The sequence below is a fragment of the Centruroides vittatus genome, unplaced genomic scaffold, assembly GCF_030686945.1.
Source record: "Centruroides vittatus isolate TY-2023 unplaced genomic scaffold, ASM3068694v2 contig_796, whole genome shotgun sequence".
In the NCBI taxonomy this organism is placed as follows: domain Eukaryota; kingdom Metazoa; phylum Arthropoda; class Arachnida; order Scorpiones; family Buthidae; genus Centruroides; species Centruroides vittatus.
This window is the reverse complement of record NW_027122513.1, coordinates 532487-547262: the sequence shown is the minus strand read 5'-3', so window position 1 is coordinate 547262 and position 14776 is coordinate 532487. Positions and strand designations below refer to the sequence as shown.

The 14776-nt window shown below is 29.7% G+C and overlaps 1 protein-coding gene across 6 annotated transcripts in view; it reads left to right on the top strand.

The window, feature by feature from the left end:
• Positions 1-8370, top strand: part of LOC136981825 (neurexin 1-like) — a 191201-nt gene extending 182831 nt beyond the window's left edge. For 4 of the 6 annotated variants that reach the window (XM_067278195.1, XM_067278196.1, XM_067278194.1 and 1 more), the window contains 6 exons: positions 1781-1900; positions 3085-3263; positions 3332-3503; positions 4256-4506; positions 4585-4690; positions 6701-7423. In XM_067278195.1, coding sequence (XP_067134296.1) covers positions 1781-1900; positions 3085-3263; positions 3332-3503; positions 4256-4506; positions 4585-4690; positions 6701-7365 — 1493 coding nt within the window. In that variant the 3' untranslated portion in view covers positions 7366-7423. Of the gene's footprint in view, positions 1-1780; positions 1901-3084; positions 3264-3331; positions 3504-4255; positions 4507-4584; positions 4691-6700; positions 7424-7803 lie in introns of those variants that run through there. The other 2 variants (XM_067278199.1, XM_067278200.1) reach the window with 2 other exon arrangements.
• The last annotated feature ends 6406 nt before the right edge of the window (positions 8371-14776 follow it).

Sequence of the window (14776 nt, the reverse complement as noted above, 5' to 3'; positions counted from 1 at the left end):
GTATCACTCCAAGCATTGTATCTTAAGTTCGCATTTACTCCGGGCTACGACATAACAGAGTCGAATAATTTCTGCGCTCGAGGCCAAGTTTAAAGGTTGTGCTCTTCACAATTTACTTCATTCTTGTGGGAGTTATAAGTTACGACATCATTGATTAGAGTAAGACTGTAGCGTCAGGAAGAAAGTAGAAGAAAGCACTTTTATTTACTGACTTTTCCCATCTAGAAATTGCATATTTTTATCATAGCGCATGTTTCGTATTGAAGTAAAACGAAAAAAGCCTCTCGAAATTGTAAATGTATTTCTATGTCAATAATCAATGGACTTGAATGGCATATAACGAGGTTCAGAAACAATACAGAAAATGTAATTATACTAAGAATTACTCATACAGAAAATTTAAAATTGCTACAGCATGCGTTTTTCATTAAATATCAGCATTTCTATTTTTTTGGATATTTACTTCTGTACCCATTTTTCAATTATGTTTGCCATTTCACGATTAAGATTGGTCACGAAAAATAATTTCCGTAAACTAATTAAAAAATGCCTTTTGTGTTGGTATTTGTGCCCTTGTCAGCTTTGCGCTGGAGGCAAATACCTCACTGGCTTTACCGTCGATCCGACTCTACGACATAATACGGACGAAAATAACGATAGTAATTGGAGGAGCCTAAGGTGAGTCTTCCGTCATACGTAAACTAACGACACATTTGAGACATTTTAAAGGAGAATCATTGCAGTCGGCCTGGCTGCAATGTAATTAAAGTTTGTTGTCAGTCCTTCATTACGTCTGGACGTAAATCAAACAACAAACCTTTCGTGACTCCCCGAGGAATATATTCGGTAATTATTGGATTTTCGTAGTTGACATAATGAAGTCTGTCTTCGTTTCTGCAGTCAATGAAAACGTCTTTATATATTTTATAAAGAGGTGACTCTCTTTTAAATGTCACCGGCCGTTAAAACTAGTGAAACATCCTATTAAGTAGAAGATAAATAGTATAAAGTATAAAGCATCAACTCTTTTGGTATTATCATTTTTATATGCCAGATGAAATTGTTTCTATCAATTTATATCTACTGTAAACAACGAATAGGCTTTCTTCCATTTAAAAATAATTCAAACCGAAGAGATAGATTCATTTCGAATTTTCCACACACGTCTCAATTGAATGGTTTCCTTAAAAATATTCAGTTTATCGTAAGATCTTTGTAAATTAGCAAACTGAAAATACATACAAAAACCGAATTAATTACCAAAGTGAGAATTGTAAAGCAAAAATTAGTTGCGAGTTACGATAAAAATATTTTCCATTGCTTAGTTTGATTAATATTTTATACAAGTGTATACTGTTCGCCTGTACATCGAGGAAAATCCCTCCAGGAATCCATGTTAAATTCACGAAATTGTAAAAACTAGAAAGAGAAAATTAGATTCTTAATAACTGTCAGGTCGTAAAACGCTAATATTTAGTTGTTAGTCATAAAAGATCGACTAACGTAAATGCAGTTAATAACATTTCATGTTTATAATTGCTAACGATCGTTCGCAAATCAAATGCAGACTTGCTAATGTTAATTTTTAAGATTAAACAAAGCTGTTTAGATTTTAAAATGTTTATTGGTTTCCTTTTTTTTCTTTTTTTTTTAATCGGTTGTTGCATGCGTAATGTAAACTTGTACTCAACCCGAAGTTTAAAGATATAAATGTCGTGTTCTTCTTAATATTTTTAGGATATGGGAGTTGATTTTTCGCAAAAATACTTTTTATTTCCAGGTCCTGTTACAAAATGTAGCAATACTGCTTGTGCTAATAGAGGTATTTGTGTGCAAATGTGGAATAGTTATACCTGCGATTGTGATATGACTTCTTTTACTGGACCAACGTGTTCTGATGGTAATTTTTCTTTCTTTTTTTGTAATGATTTTTGTGTTTCTGCTGTTTCTTATTACAAAAAGTTTTGATAAAACTAAAATGTTAAAATGTCGACTTAAGACTTTTTTTGGTAAATAAAAATAAATTTGTACAAACTAGACATTTAAAATATTTTCTTGTACATCAAAAGTAACATATATATTTAAACATGGAGTAAGCATAACGTAAAATTTATATATATATATATATAGGGCCTATTTATAAAAATAACATACTTTAAATATATTATTACAAATTTTAAACTTTTCTAATTGATAAAAATGTAATATTATTATTAATTTAAGATATAAAATAAAACGACCATTTTAATTTTAAAAATCAGGAATTTTTATCTCAAAGAAAAGTGAAGACAAAGTTTTTCTCTGGTTCTGTTGTTAAATTTAATTTACAAAGAAAAAAATTACCATTCCATAAAAAAAACTAATATTAAAATTTATATACACATATTGGTGATATTTAATTGAGTTTATATTAACTCTTAATAAAATTATTTTGCTTTTACATTAATTTATCTTCACGAATTCTTTCATCGGTTCGATTAATGTCAAATTATTTATAAATAATTTATTAATATGTAGATATTGACGAAAAAATATTAAAGTTTTGATTTCGTCTAAATTACCGATTTAATGAAATAATTAGATAGAAAGTTTTCTCGGTCGATAACAAGAAAATTAAAAATGAAATAATTCTAAAATTATGTTTTCTTCGCACGTTTGGTCCGGAAATTATAAATTTTTCTATTTTCTAACAAATTCCTTGATTAATAAATTTTTTATACGAATATTCTTTTTTTTTTCCTTTAAAAAAAATCTATATGTTTAATGATTAATGAGCTCGATCACTTCGTAAATGACACATAAATTAACGTTGATGAACATAGTTATAAAGTTGTCACTTATAAGGTTTACTAAGTAATTTAAAGTAATTCTAGCTTAACTTGTGATACAAAACCTTTAATTTAAATCGTCCATTATATAGCAGAATGTCATCGTTAGCTTAATTCCGATTATCACCTATGTAGAGCATTAAATATTATACTAAAAGCGGGATAATGGATTAATGTTGATTACTAATTAAATATTGATAATTACGGACTTGTAAGTTGAATTTTTATCATCCAAGTTTTTCTTTCCCACTTCTAGAGAGCATCGCTTACAGATTTGATCCCGGTGGTGGCTTAATTACTTTCACTTACCCCAAAGATAAGAGACCAGACACTAAAAGCGATTTACTAGCGCTGGGCATCATCACCATGACAGTCAATGCCGTATTGATGAGGATCGATAGTGGAAGCAGCAATGATTATATGGAGTTAGAAGTCGTAAGAATCTTTCTAAATATTTTAATTATCGCTTCCAACGTTTATTCTAATCACAGTTTTCCTAACAGGTCGACGGTAACGTCTTCATGGTCTATAATATGGGCACCGAAGATCATCCGATTGGAGAACTCAGCGTTAACGTTAATGACGGACAGTATCACGTGATCAGATTTACCAGATCCGGACCCAACTCGACCATCCAAGTCGATGATCATAACGTTAGAATTAAACATCCGAAAGGTAAATTATGTTCAATTGATCGATTCGGACTATTTTTTAATACCAGAGATGAAAATCCTGAAAATCTAAATATAAATTAAGAACGTCCTTCCTTCCCTCATAAAAATGAATGGTCGTATCTTGTATGCATTACCTATGATTAAACGGCAATAATGAAACTATTATATAACGTTATGAATAGCACAATGGCTTAGATGAATTACATTATATAGATGTACACATTGTTCGCAGTATTCTCGAACAATATTGGCTAGTAAATCTCAAAGCATCTGCTATATTCATTGAAGAGGCTCATCGCTACATCCAAGATATATATAGAAAGCAACTGTATAGATTCGATAGTCCGTTGCTTAAATAATGTACAGTACACATTGTTCATTATCCTCGTTAATTATGTTTTAATTTAATAATAATAATAATTGCCTTTTATTTTATAACGCTTTTGTTTCATTTTTGTAACGTTAAATGGAACCAATTCGATATTTTGATGAGGAAAAATGTATTTTATTCTTTGGATTCTGGTATATTCAGGATTCTAGACATCATCTCCAATATCAACCGGGAACATAACATTCTATACAACTGTATAAAAGAAGCGAACTATATATAGAGATAACAATAAAGAAGTTTTTTTTTCTTGGAGCGGCTCGATTTATTGACGGTCATCTGTTTTATATTCTTTTGATGTACTTTTGTGTTTTTAAATTTCTTAAATTATAAAAATAGAATAAAAAAAACCCTGTCGATTTTAGGAAGACAACTGACCATATTCAATAGTCATTCCAAAATCCAAGTTGGGGGCAAGAAGAATGGTCTCAAAGATAAAATAGAACGACCATTCCAAGGAGTGATTGCTGGATTGGTTTTCAATGGACTACGCATTTTAGATATGGCTGCTGAAAACGACCCTAGTGTAACTGTCGTAGGTGATGTAGAATTACTTGTATCACTTCCTCACGATTCTCATCAATCTAGTTTAGCACCAACGCCTCAAATGCAACAGGTTTGTCATTCGGGAATTTTACTTATTTTTAAAAACTTAAATTTTATTATTAATTATAATAGATTACGTCCTTTATAGCCTAAAGGCGATTCTATGTTAGAAGAAGAAGATCCTGTTTCTTCGGGAGGAGGCTCCGGATGCTGGGATGATGAAGATCGATGCAATTTCAATGAAGGTGGTTCTGGTCGGTTCTCTTAATGTTAGATATAAATTTCACATCATATTTTGCTTCGCAAGCAAAATATTTTAACAGAAAAAAGATGACTATAATAAATTAGCAGTCTGTTTTTCTTAGCTGGATCAAATCTATATTAAATTGAATTACAAGAGAGTGCGTATATCCTGAAGTTGGGAAAGTGAATATTGCATTCTAGGTTTATGTGTAAACACACATTTGTAATAATGGTTGCTAAAATTAGCTGAAGAGTCTCTCAATAGGACAGCTTTACATATCAAATTTTCCTTAAGTTTATAAATAATGCACGATCCAAATGTATTAATTGAAGCTAAAATTAAAGCATTTTTATTATTTGCAAAGTTGAGAAGTTTAAAACAAAAAGCAAATTCAACAAAAATTTAAATCATAATTAAAAAATGAAATTAAAAAGAATCATTATACAAATTCACTAAATTACAGATAGAAAAATGCTTTTTAGAAAATATTTTACTATCTATAATTCGCTATAATATTTGATCTTCCTTCCCTTTGTAGGATTTTATCACCTGCCAACTATTTATCGCAAAATTTTGATCTTTAAGAAAATTCTAAAAGAAATTACATATGAAAATTCTTTTACAGTTTCTAACTATCAAAACAACGAAAACCATTACACGAAGTCTTGAACAATCAGCGATAATAACGTTAAATTATTGTCCAGTAACGCTCATTTACTACGTTATAAATATTAAATTAATACTGGTAATTTGTCCAGGCTTCACGCCTGAGTTATTCGAGTTTTCTTCACGTGTCTAACCCCTAAATAGCGGCCACTTTCCCATAGCAAGTCCTCCCGGAAGGCACCCTCTTAGCAAATCGCCCTCTTGTTGCATTGCCTTATTAAACCAAACAAACATTAAATATTAAAATGTTTATATTTATTATTTTAATATTTATTGCTAAAATTTATAAATATATAAATTTTAATACATATAGTCAGTGTCGCCTTTAAAATTATACCCGAACGCGCTGATTAGTTAATGCAGAGTACCAAGATCGTATGGCCACCGAGTTCTCCTGACCTGAGTACATGTGACTTGTTGGAATGCCTAAAAGGATCGGTATACAAAAATAATCCCAGAACGAAAAGAACTGTAAGTAAAGATTTAAAAATGCACTACGAGCAATTACACCAGATACACTTCAATGGGTTTCCATATTGACGAGATGCGAAAGATACATCGAACGGGATTGAGGCCACTTCCAACTCTTATTGTAGTGACTATTTTATCTGTCTTTTGGCTTACATTAAATTATAATTTTACTACCTTATCTCTTACGCTTGCATTTCTTTCAACTATACATGCCATCCTGTATGTGTAAATCAATATACATATATTTTGCATATACGTATTATTTTGCAGTCGTAGTCGTGGGGTCGAGTGTAGAGTGAGCAAGACAAAAGAAAATTGGAGACCATATCCTCACTCGAACTCTACTTTATTCTTTATTGGTATTGTTAACCTTATTCCAAAAGGGATGAGATTAACAAAGTAAATTGCAAAAAAATATATACAAAGTTTACAAAAATTTAAAATATGTTATATATATATATGTTAAGTCAGATTAATCTACTTGATCAATTAGGATATTTTATTTTATTCAGTTTACATTTTGATGTAATTAATTTATCTATTAATTTTCTGACTAATAGAAAATTCTTTGGCTCTAATATTTAAAAATTTAAACGTTAATGTTAAATTTAACTATTTTTATATTTATTTTAAAACTAAATGAATTTTTCTATATTCTTTCGTCTAAACAAATAAAAATGTTTTATACTTTCATTAGGCTATATTATATTAGTTAAACTCTTAAGAGTATAAAAATAATTTAGAAATGTTCCTTAAAGTTCAGTATAAAGGAATTTTTCTAACGCATTTTTCAAGTTTTTTTCCTACAGAAAATGTAGTATAAATTTAAAAAATGCGATTTTTACTCCACAGACGTAATTGTTTGCATTCGATTTCATTGCAGGTGACGACTTAATCACTCCCGTCCATATCTTGCCCACGGGTAGTCCAACCAGTCTGGTAACGGATTCCGAAACCAATCTGGAAGATAAACTTTGCGACGACGAAGAAGAATTCTGTCCAGAAGGTTCTGGGTCGGGCGAAGTAGTAAATCCAATACCGACAGACGATTTAGTCGAGATAATAGACGCATCAAAACCACTTTATCCTACAGACGACACTTCGGAACAGGATCTGTCTTCCGTCATTAGACCTCAAGTACCTCACCAACCATCACCGTCAACCGTCCAAACAACACGATCTTCAAAAATTGAAGTTTACGGAGTACCCATCCCCCAAAATCCGGGAACGGGTCAGGAAGTTCATCGACCAAATCATAAAAGTAAAAGTTCGGCCGATAGTACGGCTCTGGTGATAGGTATCATAGCGGGTGTTCTTATTGGTATTGTTCTGGTTGCACTAATCGTTTATCGAATTAGAAATCGATCGGAAGGTTCTTACAAAATCGACGAAAGCAAGAACTATCAATTTGCAGCCGTTTCGGCTAGTCCATCCTTATTAAATGGACAGCAAGCACACATGAATGGTACGGTCAAAACTGGAGAGAAGGCCACAAGGAATCCAAATATTACTAAAGACGGTAAAGATCTTAAAGAGTGGTATGTGTGAGTGAATTCTTTATTTTGCGTGATAAACCTCGCGAACGTTATATATATACAGTATATATATATATATATATCTCAAGGTACTGCCAGACGTAATTAACGATCGGCCATTTTTAAGAATTGATCACTGTTAGTGATCGCCATTGAGATGTATGGCGATCATTTATCACTTTTACCTTAACAGGTAGAAAAATGCCAATCCAAAGGATTAATCGTCAAACTGCGATGAATTGTTCGCCGCTTTTTTTCTTTTTTCTTAAAAAAAAAGAAAAGCAAAATAAAAAAAAGTTGTTTTTCGATCATTTTTAGATGTGACGCAAAAACCCAAATGTTGCAGAGCATACATCATTCGCTGCTGCTGCAATTTCACAATATTGAAGGGGAAAATATTATATAGATTGATGAAAAATTTATTTGTAATTATTATCATTTTTTTCAACAGAACTGACTGTTTTTGTGAGGTAAACTAATATATTGTGTCGATTGGAAATTTATGAAGATCGATTCATCCTGAACAGGTTCTTATCCGTTTTATATATCACACATTTGTTTACGAAAACACCCGAAATCCAATTTTATGATCAATAATAGTGCATCACCATTGCAATATTTAGATCAGATTTTACACCCAGTTTATGGCCTAACCTTAGCTTATGCAACGTAAACGTACTTTAGAAACGTGTGGCGCCATCTGTCTCCTGATTTTTAAAGTAGTCGAGTATTGATGGAAAAGTTCTGAGTTCGAATCGCAAAGAAAAGAAGGAAAAAAAAAAAAAATTATAAATAAATGTAAAGCTGTAGGAATTAAATATTTTTGAAGATAACTACGAATGAATCACGTGATATCAATGAGAAGAAAGCCACGCATCCTCCCGACTTAATTTTTCGCGAATATCATCATCGGCCCTGTTTATACATTATGATTGCTCTACTGTACTTTATCAATCATTGTCGGGATCCTGGCAATAAAATGGTTAGGAAAATTGTGCAAATAAAACAATGAGAAAGATGTCTTTGCCTCTCTTTTAATCATTTTTATAATATAATATTAAGAAATCAATAATTAAGTTTGTGCATCGAATACATAAAAATATCATTTAACTAGTAAACAGCTAAATATAAATAAAGACGAAATTAGATATTTTACAAAATTGGTTTTAAATATTTTCAGAATTTGCAAATATTATTATTACTTGTCTTTTGTGAGCAAACAGGTTATTTTCAGATATAACATCATTCTCCTTTTCCATTTTCCTTAAAAGTTATATTTAAAAAAATAACTTTATTAAATTTTTAAATTTTCCATTAAATTACACTGGAATATCTTTTTTTAATCATCTAAAAATGTTTATATATAACTTAAAAAGCTTTTAATATGAAAAAACGAATTTAATTATTAATGCTTGCTTTTTATTTCTATATAAGTCATATAGAAAACAGATTAAATAATGATTTAAATTTATTACTAGGGTCATTCTAATGATTCGTTCATTCATAATCTGATGTAAGAGTAGAAAAGTAACATTATTGATATTTTCTTATCTACAGAGATGCTTTTTTTTACTCATTTGACCTTTACATACTCAAATATTGCCGCACACATACTCAAATATTGGATCTATTGAATAATCATTGATTCTTTTGAGGCTTAAGCTTCAATATTATTAAAACCAAAGTAGACATTTCTGTGTAATAATTCAATGCGACTAAATTTTTTTCTAGCGTGCATAACGTATAAGTTGTTTACGCCCAGTAATAGCTTATCTTTCATAACGTTATATCGATTTATCTAAGTATTATTTAGGGTTATAAGTATGTTTATCAAAACATAATGATTGTTTAATATAGTGGAAAAAAATACATTATTCTTATTTACAGACCTGTAATCTTGTCGTGGATGTTCCAAATTGATATTACACGAAATTGTAAATTACTGAAATTGCGTAGAATTATTGTACAGTTAATTATTTACAATCTTCACAAATTAATGACGAGAAAACAAATTTCATTCTCATTATTTAAATGTTTCTGTTATAAATGATGTAAACACATTTTATACAAATGCGATTCATTTGTCTTCGATAGCGGTAAATTTTTTGTCGAAAAGATATTATTTTAATAACTCCATTAATTTGCTATGAGACAATAAAGGATGTTAAAACTGTCAACCGATGGTTACTGAAGTAACTAGCAATTTAGATTAAAAATTAGTTTTGACTATAACCTCTTTACATGCGTTTAACACTGAATCTTTGTTGTGTATAAAACACAATTTAACCATTAAAGATTTACACTAAGTATTAAATTCATAAGAGTTTTGGTAAATGTTTTACAATACGTATAGAATTTTCAATAAAAGACATTATAAAATGTTTTCAGACAAAAATATATGTGTACAAAAATCTTCAATAAACGGAAATGCGTTGTCCTAGACGGCGTTCGATATGTTCAAGTTTTACGTAAAAAAGTAATCGAAAAAATATATAAAAAGTTGCTTTAATCAACTTGTTTATACCCATTTAATCAACTTTTATTTAACAGAGGCGTGCGTGCAATTATTTGAGACTGCTTAACGTCTAATAAAAAAACATTCAAACTTCAATTTAGATGAAAATTTGTACATTTTTCTTGTAGCTAATATATTTTTTTTGTAAAACTTAAATTTATTTGTAACTTTGCTACATAGATTAAATTTTGTTTGCATCACATATAAGATTATCTACTGCATAGTTTATGCTTGCTTTCATTATAAATTTTTGAAAATAGATTTATTATTTTTTTTCAAAAATAAAAATTTTAATAAAGAATACAATTTGAATAATTTATAATGGAAATAATTCTGTGTTATTGCAATTAACGACGAATTTTCTACACGATTTATTTTTATCCCGAATTAAAGTGACAAAACTGGTGACAAATTTCAGCTACTTTCGAAGTTCGTAAAATTCGAAATTATAACTCAGAAAGTTTCAATTTTAATGGATTAAAAGACAAAAAAAATTATGCAATTACTTTTTCTGGTTTTGCAGTTTGAGTTAAAAGGCGAAAGAAGAATATAATCGAATATTGTTGTTGTATTGATGTTTACTTACAAAGAAATCATAGTGGAATAGAAATGATTCTCCTCGGATTATACAATTATGCGAAGTCATTTTAAGTAATTTTTATGTTATTAATCTAACTTACATATTGTACATATTCACACGAATATCTTTCTGTGATTTTTATCATGTTTTCAGTGTACAAATGGTTATTCAAATTCAATTATACACCAGAAATGTAATTTAGTAAAAATTTTAGACGAAGATATATTTTTAAGCATGAGAATAAGAATAACATTCGGCATTGATCGCGATAATATAGAATATAATATAATCTATTGAATAAGATTTCATTGAAATCCAGAACTCTCTCGTTGTTGATAGTACCGAGAGACAGTCGCCGATACTCCAAGCAACGAATATAAAAATTGCAGCGAAGAAAGGATTGATTGATTTCAGTACATCAAAGGATCCTTATGTCTACTATTCAAAAACACAAAAACACAAAAACAGATTTTTTTTCTTTTTTCAGAAGAAGTTAAACAAAATAATTCGATATAGTTGCTGAAACTGATGTATCAAACTACAGCAAGTCCTCTTGGAAACTGCAACGTTAGGTGAAAACAACATATAATGAAACCAATTTTACAATAGGTTAAATAATATAAACAAAATATAATACGGTTAATATTATTCTAAACGGATCGTGTTTGCAACCTCCAGCATTTATATTCCACCTTATAGAGTCAATTTTACTGTTTACAAAGAAAATTGGACGACAATAATTGTAAATGATTACAAACTCACTTGTATCTTTCCTCGACCACGTTGTAACGAAAGGGCGTTAAGTGAGGACTTGCTGTATTTTAAAAACAAGTTGAACAAAACTTTGTTCTTGGATAGCAGGAGTATCAAACTATTTTGTTCAAATTTATCTGTTCTTGTTTTCATTTAATTTGCTAAAATTTTTTCCAAAGATTCAAAGTTTAGACCTATTGGTAAATTATCTGACAACAGATAACATATCATATCGACTAAATCGTTTTGTTTCGTGAAAATATATAATCTTTTTCGTAATTCTAGCATTTGTTTTGTTTCTTGCGTATCAATCTTCTGTCATCGTTCTTTTCACATTCGCATCATCTTACTGTCATATTTTCTTTTGAGTTTTCTTTGTCATGGTAACGAAGATAATATTTAATTAGCTGAACTGATTTCATTGAAATCGAATCAATAGCAAAATAACAAAATCTGATATAGATTAATTCATAGGCCTCTGTGTCCTTATTATGCAGTTTAGTATGTAAAATGTGTACTAGGACTTATTAATAGGAGATATTATACCGGTGATCTGGTTCTGCAAATTTAAGAAAACTAATCAGAAAAAACAGTCTTTAGTTTTCACCCGTTTTTATCTGATTAGTTTTCTTAAATTTGCAGAACCAGATCACCGGTATAATATGTCCTATTAATAAAATAAGTCTTAGTAGACATTTTACATACTAATCTGGTATATATTGTTTAAATATACAACTGGGAAGTACGGTACCTTTTATCACCGATATTAAATTCATTGAAAATCTAAATGTTTTAAGTACTGTACATGACTGAAAATCTTACACGTTTTGATTAAATTATGGTCGTAATATCAAATTAATTAGTAAAATTTTGGGCGTGTTCAATATCGTAAAGTTTTATACACTTCCGAAACATGAAAGATTCAATTTATGTAGTTAATTAAAAATTTATCTAAACTATGAAAAAATAAAGGTGCATTCGTTTTGTTAGAATAATTTGCTATATATTATAAGTCAGTTTGAAGTCATTTTATGCTTCCTCATTACAAAAAACACAGAAATTATCTGCATATCAAGATGTCATAAAAGTCTCAGCCTATTCCCAGAAAATGATCACCTTAAATTTCTAAACTTCGATGCTTTTACTCACGAATATCTAAATAGCTTTACATAAAATATTATAAGAATTACGTAAAAAAAAAATAAAACGTATAGTAGAATATAATAGATGACTAAATGGAAAAACTCATGGGAGCAGTAAAAAGAATACGACGAATAAAATTGATATCTGAGCAGTTTTGAGCGAAAAACATAAAGAAAAATAAAACTTTATAATAATAGAATGAACTTCAAAAATGTAAAGTTTCAAAATTTGATAGAGCTTACATTTTAAGTTTTCAAAACAAATCAAATGACGTTCCAAAAATTAAATCCTGCTTATGAGCTAGATTATATATGCACAAAGTAATAGGGACTAATTAATTTTGGTTGAAGAAAGTATAAATATTTTATAAATTATAATTTGCTTTTCTTACATGTTTAAATAAAAGTTTTTTGTGTTGAGAATTTACCATAATTCTCGGGATTCCATTTAATATCAGTCTTGTCTTTTTTATACTGATCGATTAAGTATTCTCACAATGTCAGTTGTGAATTCCATTAAACATACTTTTCTTTCTTTTTCTTTCTTGGAGCGTTTTTCCATTCAAGCATTTTTTTACTGGTTGTCTATTCGTTAAGTCATGAACAAGAAAACTTTGCAAAAAACTGTACTCTGTAAGCTTAATTCGTATGCAATTTATATGTCGAAAAATGGATATTTAATTGAAGAACTTTCAAAAATCTAACAAAATATGAAAATAAAATGTCAGTTATTTATAATATATTCCAATATAATTAAATCATATTTTATTTCAATTAAAGAGGATGAGGTTGTCTTGCTATATTTTGATGATCACACAACACTGTCAAAAGTATACACATTTATTTCGTTAAATTATTTTATTTTATTCAAGAGCAGAATTCAAGAAAACGACACCAGAAAATGATATATTTCGAGCAAAAGATTATTTATTTTTGAGTACAAATATTAAGATAGATAGCCTATCACGTAAACGTATACAATCCCTTCACTCCATTCAAGTCAATATTTATTTCAGTTTTTATTTTGGTTTTTTTATTTCAATAAGTGCTATATAGAGGTTCTAGATGCAAATATTTTTTCCAATAAACTATATATATATATATATATATATTAGTATATATACGTTCTAGAAAAAGACATTCTATAATTAAAATGTAATTTGTATTGTACAGTATATGTTCTGTACTGTACATTGCGTTTTAATTATAGAATGTTGATAATAAATATTCCAAAAATTCTATTTTTGGAATTAAATTCTATTTGTATTTAATTAAAAACTGTTTACTCTCATAAAAATACATTGATGGGAGAGAATATAAATAAATCACATTTAATACATATAACCTGTATACAGATTATTTAATAAAATAAGTGATAATCAGAGTCCTAGTTATGGGGACTATGAGATGGTAAGCCCCCTCAGCTTAGTTGGCAGTGCCTATATGCAATATAGCCTATATCAACGGTTCTCAACCTGTGGGTCGCGACCCCTTTGAGGTCGAACGATCTTTTCACAGAGGTCGCCTAAGACCATCGAAAAACAGACATTTCCGATGGTCTTAAGAACCGAGATACTGCTCCTCTATCCGTTTCCAGGCAAGTCCGCCCACATACGAGTACCCGGAATGATAACATCATCGCGCCAACCCCATCACATACACCCTGTACAAATACAGGTGTATGTGACAGGGTTGACGCCATAATGTACTTATGCGGACCAGTTACACATGTGTAGAGAGCAGCTACTAGGTAGAAAGCAGCAGTATTGAAGATAAAACGACGCTTCATGAATTATAATTACTGTGGTTGATGTAAATGTTGCCCGCTTGTGATAGTAACAGGTATGTAAAAAAATAACACAGAGAATGGTAAATCATAGGAAACTTTAATGAACTCTATTGACTGAATTGTATCATCTTTTGTATTATTAAAGCTATTATTATATATTATTTTCATTAGCAAACCATCCCATGACAATGGATCGTGTAGAGAAGAACGTTAAGAAAAGAAAGTATAGTGAGGATTTTTTACAGTATTGTTTTACCTCAATAATTACAGCAGGAACTGAGAAACCGCAATGTGTTATTTGTTGTGAGCTTCGTGATGAACTAAAAACGTTTTTTAATCAGAAAGCAAGACCGTAGTTCGAAGCACTTTTCAGTGATAAAAGTAAACTGCAGAAAATAGCTTAGTTGACGCCTTTGACATCTTGTGACATCTGTTGCCAAATGCAACAGGTCTCCATTTGTCTGAAAAGATCCGGTAATTCCAAATGAAACTTTAGCTTTGGCAAAAAGATTGAATGAAAATAAAATCTACATGTTACCTACCTTATCTGCTTTCTTTGAGGAACATGAAATTGAACCAGATAAAAGGATTACGATGATAATTTCTGTAAAAGAACACTTGCACATTTGCAGACGAAATTTTATC